The sequence below is a fragment of the Triturus cristatus genome, chromosome 2_2, assembly GCF_964204655.1.
Source record: "Triturus cristatus chromosome 2_2, aTriCri1.1, whole genome shotgun sequence".
NCBI lineage: Eukaryota > Metazoa > Chordata > Amphibia > Caudata > Salamandridae > Triturus > Triturus cristatus.
This window is the reverse complement of record NC_140582.1, coordinates 1,259,421,521-1,259,448,505: the sequence shown is the minus strand read 5'-3', so window position 1 is coordinate 1,259,448,505 and position 26,985 is coordinate 1,259,421,521. Positions and strand designations below refer to the sequence as shown.

Genomic DNA, 26,985 nt, shown 5'->3' with positions numbered 1-26,985 from the left:
TACCCGGGAAAAACACCTTACAAACCCGCAAGCACGATTCGTACAGAAATACCATTTCCGTATGAATCGTAAAAAACACCGTGCGCCAAAAAAATACATACAAATCTGATCCGGGACAGCGCATACGCGACATTCGCACGAAGTCAGGCTGCTTTTTACGTACCAGCAAGTACGATTCGTACCGACAGCACTCCGGACGGCAATATTTTTACGGGACCCAAAAAGTGCCGGAAAAGCTAAGTACGCCGCGATGTGTGAGGAAAAGGGGGCCCGGTACGTGCCATACCCCCATCCCTACATGTCTGCGCCGTACCCCCAGCCCCCCGCGGCCATAGATATCACTAACTTTTTTACCCTCATTTTCTCAGGAACTACTGAACAGATTCACACCAAATATGCAAAAGGCACGAGTCCGAACTGAGGACTACCTCTTTGCCAAATTTGGTGTCATTCCGTTCAGCGGTTCGGGCTGTAGCTGCGACAACAGATCCTATGGGAAATTGCATGGGGAAAACGCGTTGGGACCCCCATTTTTTCTCGGCCCCCGCTTGACGAATCACTACGAAACTTTGAGGGTAGGAGAGGAGCGGAGCTGGCCGAAAGTTTGGAGAATTTCACAAAGATTCGTCAAATCGGCGCCAAAGATATTCCCAATAGAATGTTGCGGATTTCCCATGGAAAATAGGTCCTAACTATAACTATCTACTGGCGACCGCCAGTAGATAATATATATATATATATATATATATATATATATATATATATCCAATATTCGACCTCTTCACTCGGAAGCAATCGGAGGGACACAGCGGGGGCATCAAGAAGATTCTTTATTGCAGGAAATATGGCATGACGCGTTTCGACAGTAATTGTCTTTATCAAATGCCTTCACATCAGTTTTGGCTCCAAACGCTGCTTTTAAATAATTCTGCTGGTAACCCATTGGTTGTAGTTCAGCTGGGCCGATTTCTAATTGGAGCATTATTGAAGCCCACATTGGTGGACTTCAAATCCCAGAAAGCACCATGTTGGCCTGCCAGGTAAATATCTCATTTCGGTCCCAATGTTCTCATAATGAGTGCTGAGAGTTTTGGAAATTAAAAGCATTGCCTGTGCGCATGTAGATGCAAACCCGATGTCCCTGCAAAATTCATCCTCCTTTGCCCCAGACGTCCAGCCACATCATTCCAAGTCTCGCTAAGCCGGAGATAGTTATGCAGTGATTCCATCTCTCCGTGAAGTCACGAACTGTGCATTTACAGCAGTCTTTAGCGATCCCTGGATGTGGCGGTCACGGAGAAATCCAACACCTTGGAGTATATATATATATATTATCTACTGGCGGTCGCCAGTAGATAGTTATAGTTACAACCTAGTTTCCATAGGAAATCTCAAAATTCTATTTTGAATAACTTTGGCGCCGGTTGACGAATCCTCGCGAAATTTTCAAAACAAATGGGACGCTCCGTTCAGCTCCTACCCTCAAAGTCTCGGGTGATTCGTCAAGCGGGGGCCGAGAAAAAGGGGTGTCCCAAAACGTGTTTTCCCCATGCATTTTTCCATAGGACCTTTAGTCGAAGGTACAGCCCGAACGGCTGAACAGAATTACGTGAAACTTGGCAAAGAGGTAGTCCTCAGGTCAGGCATGTGCCTTTTGCATATATGGTGTAAATCCATTCAGTAGTTCCTGTGAAAATCAAAAGTAAAATCATATACATATCTGGGCGGAGCCTAACCACACATCTCATTGTGAGATCTGATTGGCTGTCAGCACTTCATCCAAGAAGTGTTGGCAGCCATCTTGGGACCAATATACATGATAACACCTCATTAAAAAGCATTGCAGTTAATAGAAGGTTTTAAGACTTTAGTTACATTATGAATCATTTGTTGATGGTACCATACTCATTTTAGGAATTGTGTTATGTGCTAAGGTGATTTTACCATGTGAAAAAGCCTTCTGCTGTGATATCATGAATCATGTTTGAGAGAAAACTATTTTCACATGCTTTTCCCACAGAGGTTTGGAAGGTGATCTATGAGCTAAACTGAGAGCATATTTTCTGTAAATTCACATTATCTTTCTCAGTCATGTGAGAATGAAGTCTGACATTCTCAGTAAAACATGTACATCCAACAAGGGCAGGGACTGTCAGTTGATTCCTTTGTGTTCTACTGCAGCTTCCCAGAGTGTTCCAAAGAACAACTAGAGCGCTAACAGTCTTACTTATGACAAAGGTATGGCACACCTGAAGCCATCTTGATTGGAATAAAGTGGTAACATTTAAAACATTTAATTTAAAAAGGAAAAAAATGAGAGGGTTCATTTTGCCATAGAATGTATGATTAGTGCAGCAGAAAGAAAAATTAGGGCACATTTTGAGTGACTTCTCAAATCCTCTTCTATTTCATTAAAGAATTCTGACATGCAGACTGAAACATGCACTTTCAATACCAGCAGCAGACTTCCCTGGTGAGCAGTAGCTTTACTACAGTGATCTAATGAGCGACTAGAGTGCTAACATTCTGAATTTATAGCAAATGTGTGACACATCTCAATGCTTTCTATATTGAATCAAAGTAAAAAACTGACAGTATGCCTACTGAGGAGACTGCAGTAAATGAGGAAATTAGGAATCTTCATAACAAGGTTCCCAAGATGGCCACCAGAGACAAAAGAGCCCAAATGTAGCACAAATATCACCGAGATGTAGCCCAAGTATAGCCCAATGACAGAAATCCCAGAGTGTTTTAAAGAACAACTAGAGCGCTAACAGTCTTACTTATGACAAAGGTATGGCACACCTGAAGCCATCTTGATTGGAATAAAGTGGTAACATTTAAAACATTTAATTTGCAAAGGAACAAAATGAGGGGGTTCATTTTGCCATAAAAATTATGATTAGTGCTGCAGAAAGAAAACTTAGGGCACATTTTGACTTCTCAAATCCTCTTCTATTTCATTAAAAAGTTCTGACATGCAGACTGAAACATGCACTTTGAATACCAGCAGCAGACTTCCATGGTAAGCAGTAGCTTTGCTACAGTGATCTAATGAGGAACTAGAGTGCTACCATTCAGAATTTATGGCAAATGTGTCACATCTGAATGCCTTCTTGATGGAACCAAAGTAAACAAGCATTGAAAATGCAATAGGTCTCGCCCTCGTTTAAGTTAAAGCAATTCAGTTTATAATTAGGTGGCTTTTTAGCTTTGCTTTTATTAGTGTTTTTCAAAATTTCATATACATACCATGCATATGTATGCATATATGTATATGTATATGTTTGCATGAATTTATATTTATATAGATATGCAGATTATGGTGCCGTTTACGATCCTGTAAACAAATTCCCTGTACGACTCGTATCCGGTCTTTTTACCGTTCGAATCGTACAAGTGCCGTACAAACTGCCAAGTACGATTCGCATGGGAAAAACTCCATACGAGTCGCATTGGGAATAATTCACCACACGTCCTCGGGTCGGAAAATGTGTCCGACACTTCCCTGGATGATTTACCGTACAAACGTGAAAAGTGAAGTCCGACCGCGCAAGTACGATCCATCCCGTGCGTCCGATGTCACAACCGTATGGAAAAAACACCGTCCGCACCGAACTCCCATAGCAACCATGGAGACATGTGCCCGCATACGCGCCGAACAACCCCTCCAGCCCCCGTGAGTACGTGTCGAACCCCCCGTGTATGTACACCCGTGTACGTGTCGAACCCCCCGGTAATGTACACCCGTGTACGTGTCGAGCCCCCCGTGTATGTACACCTGTGTACGTGTCGAACCCCCCGGTGTATGTACACCCGTGTACGTGTCGAACCCCCCGTGTATGTACACCCGTGCACGTGTCGAAACCCCCCGTGTATGTACACCCCAAAAAAATTATAAAAGAAGAAAGAAGAAAAAAAAAGTTCTTGCAAGAACTAACTTTCCTGGTTTAAAAACAGAGCTAAATTTCTTTGTTAGTGTGTGAAAGTTTAGATGAATGTATGTGTAGTACGTAATTGACTGAATGAATGCATTAGTAGTGTATGGTGAATGTATAAGTGCAGAACTATAAGGAAGTGCTGCAGCATCACACAGTAACCTCTTTAACTGCAGAGTGATGTCACTGACCATGTCATGAATGATGCAATATGTGACATCATCAGCAGTGCATTGCGGGCGCATGAGTTATAGTTAGCAGAACTAACTATAACGGAGGAATTTCTATGGTTTTGTACGAGTGAAATGGGCAGCTAACTATAACACCCCTAAAACCTATGTTTTTTTCTGTGAATTTCTAAGGTTTTTTAAATGCTAATTTCTAACTATAACGTCTCTGAAACCTATGTTTTTTTCAGTGAATATATATATAGATACATTTTATATACACTATGAGGAAATAAGGAAGAGAACGTAAAAGAAGAAAGGAAGAGGAATGGGGAAGGGGGAAGAAAGGGAAAAGAAAAAAAAAGATTTTTCTTATTAAAAGGGTAAAATGGGGGAAAAAATAGTTTATGCATATAAATATATATCGAGGGGCACCCTCATTCTTCCTTTTTTTTGGTGGATAACATATTGGGAGTAAATAGGCAGAGGAGTAGGAGGCCACAGACGCCACATCTGGACAACAACCAGTCCAGGTAAATAGGGATTGGGTTCTCCAAGGGGGGCGCAGGGTGGGGGGCTGTAGGGTGGGGGGCTGTAGGGTGAAGGGAATGGGAGCACATGGGGCTAGTTAATAATAAAAAGACCTCATTCGTCATATTTGTCATACTTATCATAGGTTATGTTGACCAGAAAGTCTTAGTTAAGTTAGGATTGACTGATGGGTTAAAATCAAGATGTAACTGCTGCTTCACCTTGAGGAGGGCCTGGAGGGTGAAGTACTCACCTAAATGAATTCTCTGCAGATACTATCCTGGAACGTAAATGGCTTGAGGGTGGGGTCGTGTAGAAGAAGAATCTTACAATATCTGAGAGATTCCCCTGCCCAAGTCTTGGTTATCCAGGAGACACATCTTCTTGAGGCGGAGACGAGAGATATATTGGAATCACAGAAGTGGGTGGACTCCTATGTATGCACAGATCAGACAGCAAATATTAGGGAGGTATGGATCCTTTTAAAAAAATCAGCCAAAGCACAGATTTTACAACATAAGGGGGACCCAAGGGGAAGATGATTAATATTGAAAGTCACTGTTAGAGAGGTTCTTTTTACATTAGTTGGCTACTACGGCCCGAACCATGACGATCCCTCCAATCTCCAAACTATTTTCTCGTACTTATTGGACTTCCCTGGTGATATGGGCAGGAGATTTCAATATCTTTTTGGATCCTAAATGCGGATAAGTCCCCCAATAGCAGAGCAGTCTCTTTTACGAGATCAAGGATATCCCTCTTAACAATAATGTCACAATTGAGCCTTAGAGATATCTGGAGAGAAAGGTCAGGTCAACAGATGGGTGTATCGTTTAGGAACCTGAAGTATAGCCACAGGTCACGGATTGACTACATATTGATTAGTCATACTCTTAGAGACAAAGTAAAGGATATAACATACTTGCCATCGCATTTGTTTGACCATTCCAGTATTTTACTGAAACTACAGAGCCTAGGCACCCAACGGGTTAGAGCGTGGTCCTTTGACCATACTCTCCTAGTAGAAGAAAATGAGTTGATTTTCCTCTCTCTCGAGACAAACCATTTTTTAGAGACCAACTTGGGAACTGCAGACATAATGACAGTTTGGGATACCCTCAAAGCTTTTTAGAGGGGTATAATAACTAATAGGGCAAGCTATAGAAGTAAAAAATACAGAGAAGAGATTGGGGGTTTGGAGGAAGAAATGAGGAAGGTGGAAACAAAATTAAATGCCCAAGAGGGAATCGGTCAGAAGGAAGATCTAGAAATTAAAAGGAAATTGAAGGAACAAATGCAGTCGGTTCTCCAGGGGCGGCTTATGCGTATGTGGGAAGTGAGCAAGATGACCCATTTTGAGTATGGGGAAGGAGCCGGAAAATTACTAGCTTGGAAGATCAAGGAAAATCATATTAAGGAGATTTCAGTGGGTAATGGAGAATCCCCCATCTTTTCAGATGTAGCAATAGGAGAGGCCTTCCTGGATTATTTCCAGGAAATATATAAAGAAACCTCCACAGACCATAATTTTAAGGCAAAATCTTGGCTGGAGAATATCGCTCTAACACCTATCAGCTCCAAACAACAACTGGATTTGGGGCAGCTCATTACACAGGAGGAAGTGAGGAAAGCATTGGCAAGTGGGAAAAGGGGCAAGGCGGCCGGCCCGGATGGGCTTCCAATAGAACTATACCGTTCACTTGGAGAGAATTTAATACCAACAATAACTCTCCTATTTAATAAAATCTTTATGGATGATATCAGCCCACCGGTAACATGGAATGATGCTACCGTAGTCCTTATTTTGAAACCGGATAAAAACCCCTCCAGATGTGGGTCTTATCGGCCCATATCACTTCTAAATGCCGATTATAAAATCTATACAACTATTTTGGCTACTATATTGGGGGAGGTGGCTGGAGATATTCTTCACCCCGACCAAAAGGGGTTTGTGAAAGGGTGACAGTTAGCAGACCTCACTTATGATTTGGTCGGTGCAATGGACATTGCCTCTGCATGTTCGCTACCCCTCGCAGCTCTGACTTTGGCTGCCACCAAGTCTTTCGATAGGGTGAACTGGATGTACCTATCGGAAGTCATGGAGAAATTCAATCTGTCGGGCTATACAGTCAATCTATAAATCTCCATCGGCCAAGCTCTTGGTGAATGGTTGCCTTACAAAGCCATTCGGTATAACTAGAGGAACTCAACAGGGTTGCCCTCTCTCCCCCCTGTTGTTCGACATGTATATTGAATAACCCTGGGTGTAGTTCGCGAAGTAGCACTTCGCGAAGCTACGCAAAGTGCAGTTCGCACTACGCGAGCTACGCGTAGCACTTCGCGAACTGCGTAGTACCTTGTTCGCACTGTGCCAGATGTCGTTTTCAATGATTGCACAGTGCGGACAAGCAACCGGCACTGTGCAATCATTGAAAATGGCATCTTGCACAGTGCGAGCTGGTAGTTTCTCATCGCGAGCGGTCGCGAGCATACGCGACCACTCGCAATGAGAAACATTGACCTCCTCGCGTTGGGAATCTCGCCGGGAGGTTTATTTTCCATGCTCGCGATCGCCAACTTGATGTTGCTGATCGCGAACAAGGAAAAAGTCTCGCCGGGATGTCATTTTGCGTGCTCGCGGTCGCCAACTTGATGTTGAGGACCGCGAGCAAGCAAAAAATGACCACAGCACTACGCAACACTACGCTACGCGTGTTCGCACTGTGCTACGTGCAGTTCGCGTAGTGCGAAGTAGCGCGAACTTCGCAAGCTACGCAAGCGTAGCGTAGTGCTTTGCCCAGGCTTAATATTGAACCATTTGCACAGAAACTAAGGGACAACCCCGATATCGAATCATTCAGATACGGGGATTGGGAGAGAAGGGTGGCCCTATATGCGGATGATATTTTGTTTCTGTCCGCAGATCTAGAGAGAACCCTACTGGTAGTAATTAAACTGGTGGTGGAATTTGGCAGGGTTTCTGGCTATGAGATAAATGCGGGCAAGACAGAAATCATGACTTGGAATATGCCGAATCCCGCATTTCTGACAAGCTGCAGTATGCGTTATCTTGGCATCATAATCATTCAGGATATTAATAAACTGGCAGATACCAACCTATCACGAGTACTTCAGGATTGTCGTAAACAAATTAAGTCATGGGTACATCTTCCCTTATCCATTCTGGGGAGAGTCAACTTAGTCAAAATGTCTATATTGCCCAAGGCCACTTTCCTCTTTAACACAATCCTCTCCATTTTGATAAAGACACCATAGGAAAATTCCAACGGGAAATCAATTATTTTATCTGGGCATATAAGTCCAACAGAATTGCATGGAAGAAACTAAGATGAAGGAGGGAAAAGGGGGGGTTGGTGCTACCGGATCTACAATATTATGCTTGGGCATTCCAACGTACTCACTCTCGTATATTGTTGAAAACGCCAAGTGACAAAGGGAGTGGAGCTATGTTTCTGGCCATGCTGAAAGGGGCGGCGCTGACGCCGGAAGGGTTTATGTACAAATTTGGCGATCAAAAATTCTTCAAGAAAATCAAACTTAAAGTTCTGCAGGGGTTTGCCACGATATGGGCAGCATTAACGAAGGCGACAGGTCTTAGCTACTTCTCCAAACTGGCCCAACTCTGGGATTCTCCAGGATCCCCAGACTGCCTCCGTGATAGGCTGACTATTCCACTTAGAGACGCCGGAATTAAACTATGGGGAGATTTAATCAGTAATGAAACACTTATCTCATGGGAAGATCTAGAAAAGTTAGTGGGTAGCTACCTTTCAAGATTCAAATACATCCAGTTAAATAGTTGGGTACAATGCCAGCTCAAAAAAGAAAAATTCATAGGCAGAGGAACTAGTTTGGAGCAACAGCTTGTGGAAAGGCCAGCAGGTAAAAAGGAAGTTTCCTATTGGTATTGGGCCATAGAACAGGAGATCGATTGAGAATTTAAGCTGGCTGATGAGCTGTGGAGTGGATTGCTGCCTAATGAACAGTGTGACCATTTATGGCAGGAATCTTTCAAAATCCTCTTCAACATAGTTAAACCAGCATGGTTGAGGAGGAACCATCTATTCACGGCTCATCGTGCATTCCCATCCCCCCTTAGATTATCAAGAATCAGTAAAAGTACACAAGTTAGTTGCACAAAATGCGGATTGCTTGAGGCCTCAGACCTTCATATGTTTAGAGACTGCCCCTCCATCCAGACATTCTGGGAAGAAGTACAAAAAACATTGGAGAGTATATTGGGGTAGCAATTACAATCGATCTAAAATTAATAATTTTCGGCTTACATACCCAGATAGTACGTCCAGCCAGACTTCTCCTATTCTATTCAATTCTTCTGGCAAGAAGACAAATTTGTAAGCATTGGGTAGATTTTGCCCCTCCTACTCACTCGGACTGGCTAACTTCCTTATATGAAACATCTAAAATGGACATGGCCAGAGTGTGTAGCAGGAAAAAGATCGCATACTGGGACTTGCTGTTGCTCTGGAGATCATTTTTTTTTCTTTTTTTTCCTTCTCTCTGTGGTCCTATGATTATGCCAACTGGACCATCCCAGGACCAAACTGGACATGCCCGTGGTTAATGTGCATTGAGAGAGTCCATAAGGATTTTTAACAATCTGGAGTGGTACCTAACCTCCCCAAATCAACAGATGGGAAGTGCTCTTGGGTCTGACAACATACCCCTCTAGGCTACGGGCTGAGGGCATCAAGAGAATCCAAGGGAAGAGCCCACGTTATCCTAGCCTATTGACAAAGGGGACTGCATAGACGGACAGCACGTAATGGTTTTTGGCGAATGAGGACAAAAAAAAACGAAAAAAAAAAGAAGAAAAAAAACAGGTTAAGGTTCAGAGATACATAAAAAGCACAAAATCAAGACTGGGTTGACTTTGTTGACTGTGCTGCTAAGGCTCTGGAAGGTTGGTTATTGGGCAGCAAATTGTGTGACTTCATAGGATTGTACAATTTGATAATGAGGGAGCAGATTCTTAATAACTGTCAAAATCAGCTGTTGCATCAGTACCTGGTAGACTCTGATCTGACCTCTCACCAATATTTGGGAAAGAAGGCAGACAAATGGGTCAGAACCATGGTGAGGCAGAAGGTACAGAACCAAGGTGGTGACCTGAAGATTCAGGATTCTAAGAACTCTGACAAGGGTGGGGACAAGGGTAAAGACCAGAAGTCTTCTCAAGGGCCCCAAAAATCTTTTTCTAACGGGGAGTCACAGTCAAACAAGGGAAAATGCCAAAAGAAACCTTGGTGAAAAATCTGTAAACAGAAAACTCACTGGACCAGTGACTGCACCAAGTCCAAAGAATCTGCTCCAGCCACCATTGCCCCTAAGGCAACTGTTCCCCCTAGTACAGCTACAATAGGTGGTGGCAATGTCCAGAATAAGGGTGTAGTAGGGTTGACCCTGGGTTCTGAGATGGACTCTGGTCTAGTCAGAGTTCCAACTCAGGCTGTGCTTGTCTGTGATGGGGGCATGGATATGTCCCCCTCTGTGAGTCCCAGTAATCTGGGCAAATACAGACAACAGCCTGTAATAAATGGAGTAGAGGCTTGGGCATTCAGGGACACAGGAGCAAGTGGCAAAAGATCTTGTGGATCCTGGGCAGATTATACTTGGTGAAATGTTCCAAGTGACCAATGCTAGCAATGTCAGAACAGACCATTCTCTGGCAGTTGTTAACTTCTCCTGGGGAAGGGTAACTGACCCTAAGAAGGTTGTGGTAAGTTCAGACCTACCAGTACAGTGCTTGCTTGGCAATGATGTAGAGACTTCAGCTTGGGCTGAAGTGGAGCTCAGGAAACATGCAGAAATGTTAGGGATCCCTCCTCATGTCTTTGCTGTGACTAGGTCACAGGCCAAAATGTCTAAAGCTGGACAGGCCCTGGATTCTGGAAACATGGACCAGGTGCTTCACAAGAGGAGGAGCAGTAGAGTTAAGGCAGAGCCTTCCCACCTGACTCAGAATGCTGATCAGTTTCCTCAGGGAGATGATCTTGAGCCTGAAGAAGGAACTGCCCCAGAGGAGCTTGAACCTGACCAGGTTGAGTTCTTGGGGACAGGGGGCCCTTCCAGGTCTGATCTGGCCAGGAGCAGAAAACCTGCCCCTCTCTTGAACCCCTCAGGAAGCAAGCTGCTGATGAGGCTGCTGGGAATGCTAGTGGAACCCATACAGTTTATTAGAATGATGGACTCCTTTACTCAGAGAGTAGAGACCCCACGCCTGGTGCATCCAGGAAGTTGGTTATACCTCTGAAGTTTAGGGGTTTCCTATTGACACTAGCCCATGATATTCCCTTAGCAGGACACCTGGGTCAGAACAAGACTTGGGACAGAATTGTCCCTCACTTTCACTGGCCCCACATGTCTGAAGACACAAAGGAGTTTTGTCACTTCTGTGTGACCTGCCAAGCCAGTGGCAAAGCAGGTGGCACTGCAAAGGCCCCCCTGATACCACTACCTGTGGTAGGGGTGCCCTTTTAAAGGGTAGGGATTGACATTGTTGGTCCCATGGATCCCCAAACAGCATCTGGGCACAGATTTACACTGGTGGTGGTTGATCATGCCACCGGGTACCCAGAGGCAATTTCCTTAAGGACCAATACAGCACCTGTGGTGGCAAGAGCTCTCTTGAGTGTATTCTCAAGAGTAGGCTTTCCTAAGGAGGTAGTATCTGACAGGGATGCACACTTTATGTCTAGTTACTTGACTGCTATGTGGAAGGCGTTGGAGTGAACTACAAATTCACCACACCCTATCACCCACAATGCAATGGTTTAGATGAAAGTTTCAACAAAACCTTAAAGGGCATGATTAAAGGACTCCCAGAAAAGCTTAGGCGAAAATGGGACGTACTCTTGTCCTGCCTTTTATTTGCATACAGGGAGGTGCCTCAAAAGGGGGTTGGCTACAGCCCTTTTTTAACTTTTGTTTGGTCACCCTGACAGGGGTCCATTGTGCTTGGTGAAGGAAGGATGGGAGTTACCTCTCAAGCCCCCAAAGCAAGACATAGTGGACTATGTACTTGGTCTCCGCTCCAGGATGGCTGCAGGAACTGCAAAAAGGCTGGAATGACCAAAAGGCTGTACTGACTGTTTACCAGCCAGGACAATAATTGAGGGTGTTGAAGCCTGTGGCCCCAGCAGCCTTTCAGGACAAATGGAGTGCCCCCATACAATTGTTGAACAGAAAGGGGAGGTTACCTACTTGGTAGACCTTGGCACCCCTAGGAGTCCCCATAGGGTACTTCATGTCAACAGACTCAAACCATATGTTGACAGGGCAGACATGGGCTTGCTCATGGCTACTGATGAAGGACAGGAGGAAGAGAGTGACCCACTCCCTGACCTGCTTTCTCTGAACCCTGATGATGGGTCAGTTGATGGTGTAGGCTTGGCAGGCAGCCTCACTGCCCAGCAGCAAACTGACTGCTGCAACCTTCTCAGCCACTTCAGACATGTGTTTTTTCTGACTCCAAGTCAGACCACCTGGTGCACTCATGAAGTGGACACTGGGGACAGTCCACCTGTGAAGAATAAGATCTACATGCAACCTGACCATGTAAGGGACTGTATAAGGACAGAAGTCCAAAATATGTTGTATTTGGGTGTGATTGAACCCTCAGTAAGCCCTTGGGCTAGTCCAGTAGTCATGGTACCTAAACCTCACACCAAAGATGGCAAGAGAGAAATGAGGTTTTGTGTCGACTACAGGGGTCTCAATGCAGTCACTAGGACTGATGCCCATCCCATCCCCAGGTCAGATGAGCTAATAGATATTTCAGCCACTAGCTTTCATAAGCAGAAGGCTGACCCCTAGAGAGAAACGTTGGTCAGCCATTGGAAGGGAGGCCCTTGCTGTGGTTTGGGCTCTGAAGAAGTTGAAGCCATACTTGTTTGGTACTCACTTCCTAGTTCAGACAGACCATAAGCCCCTCTTATGGCTAAAACAAATGAAGGGTGAAAACCCCAAACTGGTTAGGTGGTCGATTTCCCTACAGGGGATAGACTTTACAGTGGAAAATAGACCTGGGAGTAACCATGCCAATGCAGATGGACTCTCTAGGTATTTCCACTTAGAACATGAAGACTCAACTGGTCAAGGTTAGTTTAATGTCTATGCATTTGGGGGGTTGTGTAGGAGAGTAGGATCTGCTTCACATGGGTAGCCCCACTTTTTGCTGGTGTTTCACTGTTTTTCGACCTTAGTCTGCCTGTGGCCCATAAACTCCAAAATGGCACCACAGGTCTGCTACTGCAGCCTGGGTAAGGTGGTGCTTGCACCCCTTACAGTGGTATAGGCTACCTATATCACTACCATTGCACACACATATAAAACCTATAAGTCACTCCTATGGCAGGCCTTAACAATCCTGAAGGCAGAGTGCTTGTTTTTTTATGTGAGAGGGTGCCCCTGCATGAGCAGAGCCCCGCTGCAGCGTTCGGAGTACCTCCTATGATGCTGTTTGTGGTGCAGCCTGACCATATACTGTTAAGTGCATTATAACCTTGCGGTAAATGCTAACTTTGGGATGGCTGCACGGAGACATGTTGTGTTTGGTGTCAAACGTTTTGGAATACTACCCCCCTGCCAGTTCTGGTGGAGGGGGTAGCATTCCACCCTTCTAGAGGGAGAGACATGTTCACACTGGTCTAACCCGGTAGGACTTTCTACAGTCCTTGCTTCACAAAATGGATGCCTCTGCCACAGACACAGGTCTGGCCTCCTGCTGCTGACCGAATCTCCAGCAGGGGAGACCTGCACAATAGATTTCCTGTCCCAGGGAGGTGTAACCACTTCCTCCGACAGGCAGATGTGTATTGGGGCTGGGCAGGAGCACTCTCTGGTGCTTTGAAGTGCTGCACTGGGGGCACACTTGGTGTCCCTGTGCATAGTCCAGTTCAAACTGGTTATAAGGGCTACCTGCCCCTGCTCTGGTGCAAAATTGAACAAAGGAAATGGGTGTAACCACCCCTCTTTCCAAAAACTCCCATAGGTGGATCCCTAGAGTAAGTCCAACCCCCAAACTTACTATAAGTATGGGAACCCAGTCCTTGCGACTTTAGATTACCCTGGACGAAACTCTGCAACATATATCCTGGACCTTCGATGTTCTACTTTGACTACAAGACTGAAGAAAACTCCCTTGGGGTCAAGTAGTGACTCCCCTGCTTGGCAGGCACCAAAGAAGCAACTGACCTGTCTGCATCACTGAAGCTCCTGCCTGACGGCAAAGTTTTTGCATCACCAGATGTGGATTTCCAGACTTCCCCGAGGCTACCCTGAGTCCACAGCAAAGCTGAGGCCTGTGGCTATTGTGGGTGACGTGGAACCATGACCCCTGAACACCATCAACTTTTGCAGCAAAACTATCTTCCTGGTCTTCCTTGAAGTAGCCCCAGCCTTGAGCACGTCTTGCACCGAAGATTGCTGGCCTCCACTCCACGAGTGACCCGTGGGCCAGTTTCAATTGCGATCGCTTGAGGGTCCTTCACGATCACTAGCCCATTGGCTAGTAGGTCCCCACGAAGGCAACTCCTCTTCTGATTGGGCTTTCCTGGTTGCTCAAGATGTTCCCCAACTTACCCTAACTGGGTTAGTCCCCCAGACCTTGCTGGTCTGCACTGATGTCCTTTCTCTGCTTTCAAGTAACTTGCCGTTGCCAAGGATTGTTAACGTCTTGTTAGGTCCAATCTGGTCGCCGACACCGCAGCACTCGACAGACTTTGTGGGTCAGCTAGAATCCAGCTCCTGGTTATCATCGGCGCCTCCTGGACCTTGTGGCTGAAGAGTCAAGACACTCATCAACACACCTGAAGCACCCAACATCTGTGGGCATTGGTCCATCCTGCCCTTGGTCACTGGTCAGTGACCCAGACTATGTCCCCTCTGCTTTCAGGTTCCTTCCATCCTAGATCCAGGCTTGGATCACTTCGGACACTTCTCCTCATCACGGCAGTAGCACTTCTTCGCCAGCTTCTATTGAAATCGATGACGGGACCCGACACCAAAAGACACCTATGCACCTGGCTTCCTCGGGTGAGGTAACATGAGTACTCCGGTGCTCCCGTGTGTGCTAGCCCTAGAGCTTCCTAAGTTCAAAAGTGTTTGGTCCTGACTCGATTCTAAGTGTCCCTAATCTTTAAATTTCCACCCGCGACATTGCCCATAGAAGCTAACGGGAACCCGCTGCTGTGTTTACACACTGTACCCTGTCCCCGTGGGTCCCCTGTGTCACTACCTTGGGTGGTTTCTTGGGGTCCCAGCGATTCTACAGGCTCTAGGCCTTGTGTCTAGTTCAGTCGTGGTTCTTATACCACTTTATTGGTTTATGGTTTGGTACGCCCCTTGGGCCCAAACGTGTATTTATGCTATTGCTGTTGATTGCTAACTTGTAAATTAAGTACTTCAAACTCCAGTCTCATAAAGAGACTAGAGGGGTATGTTTAATCTTAAATATGTATATTTTAAATATATACCTGGTGTGGTTGTCCTTTCATTTGGTCATTCAAGAGATTGTAGACTGGTAAAACAAGCTGCTTTACATTCCTTCAAGACTTAGCGTGAAGGCTGCTCTCCATAGCTATCACTAGGATAGCTTTCAATAAAGGTTGTCTTTAACCATTCACCATAAGGGGTTGATTGGACTGATACAAGGTGCCCACTATAATTTGTTGACAGCATATATCAGGCCAACTTCTCACATACTCAACCCCACTTTTAAAGATTTGGGTCATCATTAATGAGATTCCTTGCGCCTCCGGAACGTCACTTTTCGTGACGTTCCGTGAGGCAGAAGCCTGTGTGATATTTATCAGGCAGCACTAAGCCACTTTATTGGGCGTAATGGTGCCTGATAAATATCAGTCCCTTTAACGCAGTGTTCTGCGTTAAGGGGGCGTGCAATGGGTGCTGCTGGGGGCATTCCCAGCAACATCCACGGCCTTTTGACACTGCCCCAGATTTACGAGAAATCGTAAGTCTGAGGCAGCGGCAAAAGCTTACGCCTCCCCAGGGGAGGCGTAAGGGAGGCACAACGAGGAGAAATATCTTTATTTCTCCTTGTTTTTCCTTTTTCTATGTGTGCTGCATTCTGCAGCACACATAGAGAGAGGAAAACGCCTCTTGTGGTTATTTTTGTACAGAAAGGTTTCCCTTCCTGTACAAAGATGATCATCCCCGCAACACAGGCACCTTTGCACCGTGGGAAAAGGACAAGAATGCGCTGTATCTTACAGAAACGGTACATTCCTGCTCTTTTCTTTTGCCGTAGAGAATCGCAGCTGGAATGCCTGCTGTGCTACCCTAGGGCAAAACCTCATAAATAAGGCCCTTGGTTCCCTGTTTGGGGGTCATTATCCCAAAGCAAAGTTAAACGCTTGTACAAGAACAATTTTCGCCCGCTACTGGATACTCTCTTCACGGCCCCTGCATATCCACCAGATCTCAGCACCTTGCAAGAGCCACCATCCAAATTCTTTTACTCCTGCCCGGGATAACAATACATTACACAGTGTCACTCACCACTGTATACTTATAGTTACATCAGACTTTACAAATAACTTTGACGCCATTTGACAAAATCTTCATGAAACTTTCCCAAAAAAGATCAACGCCCTCAGCTACTTCCTCCGAAGGTTTCATGGTGATCCATCAAGCATGGATCGAGTAAGAGGGTGGTGCCAAAATGCAAATTCCCCATGCAATTTCCACAGGGAATTTTAGACAGTGCTAAAGCGGCTTATCACACGTAAGCCATATTTTGCGTAAAACTCGATAGTTAGCCAGAAAGCGTGCATTTTGTGATTTGGTGTAAATCAGTTCAATAATTTTGGAGCATTTAAGGTTAAAAATGAATAGATTTATTGACAGTTGGGCTGAAGTCGAAATATTCAAGCCTCTAATTGACTGAGGGGGCTTTTTGGAGTGAGCTTTACAAATACATATTATCAAAGTTACATTTTAGGGAAATGCACCCAAACAACATCCTGGGCACCCTCAAAATCATGTTCATCACGTGACAGCTGTGATACCATCTAAACCAACAGTCTTTCTTCTGTAGATTACATTGTGAGGTTCATGTGATATAAAGACTAGTTCCTGGGGTTTCTAATCACAACAATAATGCCCCGTCTGACACCATCACTAAGGCCTTTAACAAGCGGCACCAGTGCTTGTTGGTTCAAGATTCTTGCATGGATCAGGCTTTTCATTGAAGCTTGCCTTGTAAACCTCTGTCTGCAGAGAGCCTCAGCAGAGAGGTACTCTCAGAAGGTGTTAGCGTGTTGTTTATACCAACAAGAAGACTTTGGCAGAATGTGTGTAACAAAGAGGCAGTGTAGGTGTGTGTGCTGACGGTGGCACACCTCAGACAGTGATGGGCCTGTAAATGGTTCTTGGCTTCTCTGGGACTTCACCTCACAGACCCTCCCTCACTCCAGACATCTTTGTTCTCAGATGCTTAACTGTGCAGGTCCCACTGAATCTGCTCAGCCTCCTGATCTCTGGGAAACACTTGGCAGTATTGGTGGTCCTCAGATTTCTATTCTAGTTTCATAATTCCCACAGCTATGAAGAAAGTGATTCTCTGTGCAGAAGTACTCCTTCCTTTAGCAGGAATGCACAAGTTCTCTCTCTCTCACTTTCTCCCTCTCTTTCCCACACATTCTCTTTCTCACTCTCTCTGTCCCCTCTCTCTCTCTCTCTCACTTTCTACCTCTCTCTCTCACACACTTTCTCACTCTCACTCTCTCTGTCTCACCTCTCTCTCTCTTTCTCTCTCCCTCTCTCTCTCTTTTGCTCTAAGTATTTCTCTCTCTTTCTCTCTCTCTCTGTCTCCTCTCTCTTTCTCTCTCCCCTCTCCCAATCTCTTTCTCCCTCACTCCTTTTCTCTCTCTGTCTCTTTCTCTCTGGCTCTGTCTACTCTCTCTCTCTCTCTTTCTCTGTCTCCCTTTATCTCTCACTCTTTTTCTCTCTCTCTCTTTGTCTCCTCTCTCTCTCTTCCTCTCTCCCTCTCTCTGCTTCTCTCTATCTCTCTACCTGCCTCTCTCTCGCTCTCTCTCACTTTCTTTCTCACTCACTCCCTTTCTCTCTCTCTTTGTCTCTTTCACTCTCTCACTCTGTCTCCTCTCTCACACTCTTTCTTTGTCTCTTCTCTCTCTCTCACTTTCTCAGAAATATAACATGTCATATACATTAATATTAAAATACAGTCGTAGGAAAAAAACACTCACCTTTAGCAAAACAAGTGCAGAGCACTTGAAGGTAGAACACGACCTTCAGCAACATTTTCAAGATTCTGAAAACAGGAAAAAACAATCTAACATCAGTGTCAGATGGTTTCAAAGGTTCCTTTGACTTACTCAGAACACTTGAGTGTATCTTTACTAGTTACACTAGTATTACCCTGGTTGATTCTCTGTGGATTAATGAACGACTGCTCTTTCTGTTCCTGCTATCCACTGGGTCTCTTACCTTGTCCTGGATCCCATCCTGTACCTGAATCTCTTCAGTGCAGATTATACAGAGCAGGAGACAATCTAGGACCAGTAGATGTTGAATGAGACCCACTGGGGCACACCAGCCATGTCAGGGCCTCTACCTCCTCAATCTAGAACGAGCGTGATGGTGATTGAGACTCACTGGGGTACCCCGGCCATGTCAGGGTCTCTATCTACTTAATCTAGAACTGGTGTGATGGTGATTGAGACTCACTGGGGTACCGCGGCCATGTCAGGGCCTCTGCCTCCTCAATCTAGAACCAGCGTGATGGTGAATGAGACCCAATGAGGTATCCTGAACCATGTCAGGGCCTCTAGCCCCTGAATATAGAACCAGAATGATGGTGAATGAGACTCACTAGGGTACCTTGGCCCTTTCAGGGACTCTCTCCTCTCAATCTAGAACCAGCGTGATGTTGAATGAGACTCACTGGGGTACCCCGGCCATGTCAGGGTCTGTATCCCCTCAATCCAGAACCAGCGTGATGGTGAATGATACACACTGGGGTACCCTAGTCCTGTCAGACAAATACCACCACCACCAATTCTACCACAACAACCAAAACCACCACCAATACCACCAACAACACCAATGCCACCACCATCACCACTAATACCACCACCAACTGCACCACAACCACCAAAACCACCACCAATACCACCACCAACACCAATACCACCATCATCATCACCAATGCCACCAATGCCACCACCACCAATACCACCACTACCACCATTACCACCACCGATACCACCATCACCAATACTACCACCACCAATACCACCACCACCACCAATATCACTACCACCAATACCACCACCACCAATACCACCAATAGCACCACCACCAATACAAATTCCACCACTACCAATACCCCCACCACCAATACCAATCCAGAACCAGCGTGATGGTTGATGATCCAACTGGGGTACCCTAGTCCTGTCAGACAAATACCACCACCACCACCAATTCTACCACAACAACCAAAACCACCACCAATACCACCAACAACACCAATGCCACCACCATCACCACTAATACCACCACCAATTGCACCACAACCACCAAAACCACCACTAATACCACCACCAACACCAATACCACCATCATCATCACCAATGCCACCAATGCCACCACCACCAATACCACCACTACCACCACTACCACCATTACCACCACCAATACCACCATCACCAATACTACCACCACCAATACCACCACCACCACCAATATCACTACCACCAATACCATCAATACCACCACCACCACCACCAATACCACCAATAGCACCACCACCAATACAAATTCCACCAATAGCACCACCACCAATACAAATTCCACCACTACCAATACCACCACCACCAATACCAATACCACCACCACCAATACCACCACCACCACCCCAATACACCCACCACCACCAGTACCACGACCACCAAAAATCACCACCACCATCAATACCACCACCAATACCACCACCAATATCACCACCACCAATACCATCACCACCACCAATACCGATACCACCACCATTACCAATACCACCTATACCTCCACCACCAATACCAATAACAATATCTCCACCACCAATATCAACACCACCAATACCAATAACACTACCACTACCATTACCACCACCACCACCAATACCACCACCACCACCACCAATATCATTAATACCATCACCACCAATAACACCAATACCACCACCACCACCAATACCACCACCACCCATACCACTGATACCATCACCAATACCACCACCACCAATACCACCACAAGCGATACCATCACCAATTCCACCACCAATACCATCACCACCAATACCACCACCAACTCCAATACCACCACCACCAATACCACCATCACTAATACCACCAATACCACCACCACCATTACTAATACCACCACCACCATCAATACAAACACCACAACCACCAATACCAATACAATCACCACCAATACTACCACCACAAACACCACCAAAGCCACCAATATCACCACCACTAATACCATCACCACCACCAATACCACCGATACCACCAATACCGATACCAACACCATTACCAAAACCAACACCACAAATACCACCACCACCAATAACAATACATCCACCACCAATACCACCACCACCAATACCACTGTCACCAATACTACCACATACCAATACCACTACCAATACTACCACCACCACCAATGCCACAACCACCAATACCACCACCACCAATACCACCAATGCCACCACCACCGATACCACTGATACCATCACGAATACCACCACCACTAATACCAACACCAATACCACCACCGCCATCAATAACACCACCACCAGTACCCCATCCACCAATACCACCACCACCACCAATACAACCACCAAAATCACCACCACCACCAATACCACGAATACCAATACCACCACCACCAATACCACCAATACCAATATCACCACCACCCATACCACTTCCACCACCACCAATAGCAATACCACCACCACCATAACAATACCACCACCACCAATACCACCACCACCAATACCACCACCACCAACACCAATACCAACACCAATACCACAAACACTAATACCACCACCACCAAGGACGCCACCAATATCACCACCACCAATATCATCACCACCACCAATACCAACAATACCACCACCACCAATACCACTACCACCATTTCCCCACCACCAGCAATACCACCATCACCAATACCAATACCACCACCAATACAACCACCACCAATACCACCATCAACACCACCAACACCACCAATACCACCACCAATACCACCACCAATACCACCGATACCACCACCATTACCAATACCACCACCACCGATAACAATACCTCCACTACCAATACCAGCACCACCAATAACAATACCACTACCACTACTACCACCACCAATACCACCACCACCAATACCACCACCACTACCAATACCACCACCACCAATAACATCAATACCACCACCACCACCAATATCACCAATATTACCACGACCAATACTACCAATACCATCACCAATACCACCAACACCAATACCACCACCACCACCAATACCACCACAAATACCACCACCACCAATACCACCACTAATACCACCACCAATATCACCAACAACACCAATACCACCACCACCAATACCACCACCACCAATACCACTACCATCTCCACCACCAATACCAGTACCACCACCACCAATACCAATACCACCAACAATACCAATACCACCACCACCAATACTACCACCACAAAGACCACCAATATCACCACCACCAATACATCACCATCACCAATACTGATACCACCACCATTATAATACCACCAACACCACCACCACCACCAATACCACCACCACCAATACCACAACCACCACCAATATCACCATCACCAATACCATTAATACTGCCACCACCAATAACATTAATACCACCACCACCAATACCACCAATACCACCACCACCAATACCACCAATTCCATCACCAATACCACCATCACCAATACCACCACAAAAACCACCACCACCAATACCACCACTAATACCACCACCAATACCACCAACAACACCAATACCACCACCACCAACACCACCACCAATACCACCACCACCAATACCACCACCACAACCACCAATACCATCACCACCACCAATACCACCACCACCAATGCTGCCACCACAAAAACCACCAATGCCACAAATACCACCACCACCACCAGTAACCACACCACCAATACCAATACCACCACCATTACCAATACCACCAACACCACTACCACCAGTATCACCACCACCATTAATACCACCACCACCACCCACAATAATACCTCCACCACCAATACCACCACCACCAATACCACCACCACCAATACCACCACCAACAATATCACTACCAATACTACCACCACCACCAATACCACCACCACCACCAATACCACCACCACCACCACCAATACCACCACCACCACAACCACACCAATACCACCATCACCACCAATACCAATACCACCAGCACCAATACTGCCATCACAAAGGCAACCAATGCCACCAATACCACCACCACCAATACCACCACCACCAGTGCCCCACCACCAATACCACCACCACCAATTCCATTAATACCACCACCAATAACATCAATACCACTACCACCAATACCACCACCACCACCAATATCACCAATACCATCACCAATACCACCACCACCAATACCACCACCACCACCAATACCACCACCACCAACAATACCACCACAAATACCATCACCACCAATACCACCACTAATACCACCACCAATAACACCAACAACACCAATTCCACCACCAATACCATCACCACCAATACCACCACCAACACCAATACCACCGATACCACCAATACCGATAACACCACCATTACCAAAACCACCACCACAAATACCATAACCACCAATAACAATACATCCACCACCAATTCCACCACCACCAATACCACCTCAACCAATACTGCCACCACCAATACCACTACCATTAATACCACCACCACCAATACCACAACCACCAATACCACCATCCCCATTACCAATAATACCACCACCACCAATACCACCACCAATACCACCACCACCAATACCACTAATACCAACACCAATACCACCACCACCACCACCAATACCACCAGTACCCCATCCACCAATAACACCACCACTAATTCCACAACCACCAATACCACCACCACCACTGCCAATACCACAACACATACCACCAATACCATCACCACCAATACCAATACCACCACCACCAATACCATCAATACCAATACCACCACCAAAAATACCACTTCCACCACCACCAATACCACCACCACCACCAATACCACCACCACCACCACCAATACCATCACCAATACAACCACCACCAATACCACCACAATACTGCCACCATCAATGCCACCACCAATATCACCACCACCAATATCATCACCACCACCAATACAAACATTACTATCACCACCACCACAATACCACCAATACCACCACCAATACCACCAATACCACCACCACCATTACCACCACCACCACCAACACCACCACCACCAATAACATCAATACCACCACCACCAATACCACCAATACCACCAATACCACCACCACCAATACCACTGATACCATCACCAATACCACCACCACCAATACCACCACAAATACCACCACCACCAATACCACCACAAAAACCACCCCAATACCACCACCACCAATACCAATATCACCACCACCACCGCCAATACCAATACCACCACCACCACCACCAATAGCAAAACAACCACCAATACCACCACCACCAATACTACCACCACAAAGACAACCAATATCACCAGCACCAATAACATCACCATCACCAATACCTATACCACCACCATTACAAATACCACCAACACAACCACCACCAATACCACCACCACCAATACAACCACCACCACCAATACGACCAGCACCAATACCATTAATACCACCACCACCAATAACATCAATATCACCTCCACCAATACCACCACCACCATCATCACCACAACCACCAATACCACCACCACCACCAATACCGCCACCACGAATACTGCCACCACAAAGACCACCAATGCCACAATTACCACCACTACTAATACCACCACCACCAGTACCCACACCACCAATACCGATAACACCACCATTACCAATACCACCAACACCACTACCACCAGTATCGCCACCACCTTTAATACCACCACCACCCACAACAATACCTCCACCACCAATACCACCTGCATCAATACCACCACCAACAATATCACTACCAATACTACCAACACCACCAATACCACCACCACCACCAATAACACCACCACCAATACCACCACCACCAATACCACCACTACCACCATCAATACCAATACCACCACCACAAAGACCACCAATGCCACCAAAACCACCACCACCAATACCACCACCACCAGTGTCCCCATCACCAATACCACCACCACCAATACCATTAATACCACCACCACCAATAACATCACTACCACCCCCACCAATACCACCACCACCAATGCCACCAATACCATCACCAATACCACCACCACCAATACCACCACCAATACCACCACCAATACCACCACCACCAATACCACCACTAATACCACCACCAATAACACCACCACCACCAATACCACCACCACCAATACCACCACCACCAATACCACCAACAATACCACCGATATCACCAATACCGATACCACCACCATTACCAAAACCACCGCCACCAATACCAATACATCCACCACCAATACCACCACCACCAATACCACCTCCACCAATAATACCACCACCAATACTACTACCAATACTACCACCACCACCAATACCACAACCACCAATACCACCATCCCCAATACCAATAATACCACCACCACCAATACCACCACCATTACCACCACCACCAATACCACTGATACCATCACAAATACCACCACCACAAATACCAACACCAATTCCACCACCGGCTCCAATACCACCAGTACCTCATCCACCAATACCACCACCACTACCAATACCACCACCACCAGTACCTCATCCACCAATACCACCACCACCACCAATACCACCACCACCACCAATACCACCACTATAATCACCACCAACACCACCACCGCCAATACCACCACACACCACCAATACCATCACCAACAATACCAATACCACCACCACCGATACCATCAATACCAATTCCACCACCACCAATACCACTTTCACCATCACCAATACCAATACCACCCCCACCAATACCACCACCACCACCACCATTACCATCACCAATACCACCACCACCAATACCACCACAATATCGCCACCACCAATGCCACCACCAACATCACCACCACCAATATCATCACCACCACCACTATAACCATTACCACCACCACCAATACCACCACCAATATTACCACCACCAATACCACCAATACCACCGATGCCACCACCATTACCAATACCACCACAACCAATACCACCACCACCAATAAAAATACCTCCACCACCAATACCACCACCAATATCACCTCCACTACCACTACTACCACCACCACCATTACCACCATCACCACTACCACCACCAACACCAATACCACCACCACCAATACCATAAATACCACCACCACCAGTAACATCAATACCACCACCACCAATACCACCAATACTACCACGACCAATACCACTGATACCATCACCAATACCACCACCACCAATACCACCACCACCACCAATGTCACCCAAAATACCACCACCACCAATACCAGCACAAATACCACCGCCAATACCACCTCCACCAATACCACCACCACCAATACCAATACCACCACCACCAATACCAATACCACCAACACTACCAATACCACCACAACCAATACTACCACCACAAAGACCACCAATATCACCAGCACCAATACCATCACCAATACCACCAATACTGATACCACCACCATTACCAATACTACCAACACAGCCACCACCAATACCACCACCACCAGTACCACCACCACCATGAATACAACAACCACCAATACCATTAATACCACCAATACCACCACCACCTTCAATACCATTAATACCACCACCACCAATAACATCAATACCAATACCACCAATACCATCACCAATATCACCACCACCAATACCAACACCACCACCAATACCACCACAAATACCACCACCACCAATACCACCATGAATAACACCACCAATACCACCAACACCACCACCACTAATTCCACCACCAATAACACCACCACCACCAATAAAACCACCAATACCAATACCACCACCACCAATACCACCACCAACAATATCACTACCAATACTACCAACACCACCAATACCACCACCACCACCAATAACACCACCACCAATACCACCTCCACCAATACCACCACCACCACCACCAATCCCACCACCAATACCAATACCACCACCACCAATACTGCTACCACAAAGACCACCAATGCCACCAATACCACCACCACCAATCCCACCACCACCAGTGTCCCCATCACCAATACCACCACCACCAATACCATTAATACCACCACCACCAATAACATCACTACCACCCCCACCAATACCACCACCACCAATACCACCAATACCATCACCAATACCACCACCACCAATACCACCACCACCACCAATACCACCACAAATACCACCACCACCAATACCACCACTAATACCACCACCAATAACACCAACAACACCAATACCACCACCACCAATACCACCAGCAATATCACCACCACCACCAATACCACTGATATCACCAATACCGATACCACCACCATTAGCAAAACCCCCACCATAAATACCACCACCAATACCAATACATCCACCGCCAATACCACCACCACCAATACCACCTCCACCAATACTACCACCACCAATACCACTACCAATACTACCACCACCACCAATACCACAACCACCAATACCACCATCACCAATACCAATAATCCCACCACCACCAATACCACCACCATTACCACCACCACCAATACCACTGATACCATCACAAATACCACCACCACAAATACCAACACCAATTCCACCACCAGCACCAATACCGCCAGTACCTCATCCACCAATACCACCACCACTACCAATACCACCACCACCAGTACCTCATCCACCAATACCACCACCACCACCACCAATAACACCACCACCACCAATACCACCACTATAATCACCACCAACACCACCACCGCCAATACCACCACACATACCACCAATACCATCACCACCAAT

At 46.2% G+C, this 26,985-nt stretch overlaps 1 protein-coding gene across 1 annotated transcript in view; it reads right to left on the bottom strand.

Annotated features, from left to right (window-relative positions):
• Positions 1-26,985, bottom strand: part of LOC146863552 (CD5 antigen-like) — a 1,073,239-nt gene that overhangs the window by 973,788 nt on the left and 72,466 nt on the right. The window contains exon 2 of the mRNA XM_085643018.1: positions 17,908-17,972. Coding sequence (XP_085499144.1) covers positions 17,908-17,962 — 55 coding nt within the window. The 5' untranslated portion in view covers positions 17,963-17,972. The remainder of the gene's footprint in view (positions 1-17,907; positions 17,973-26,985) is intronic.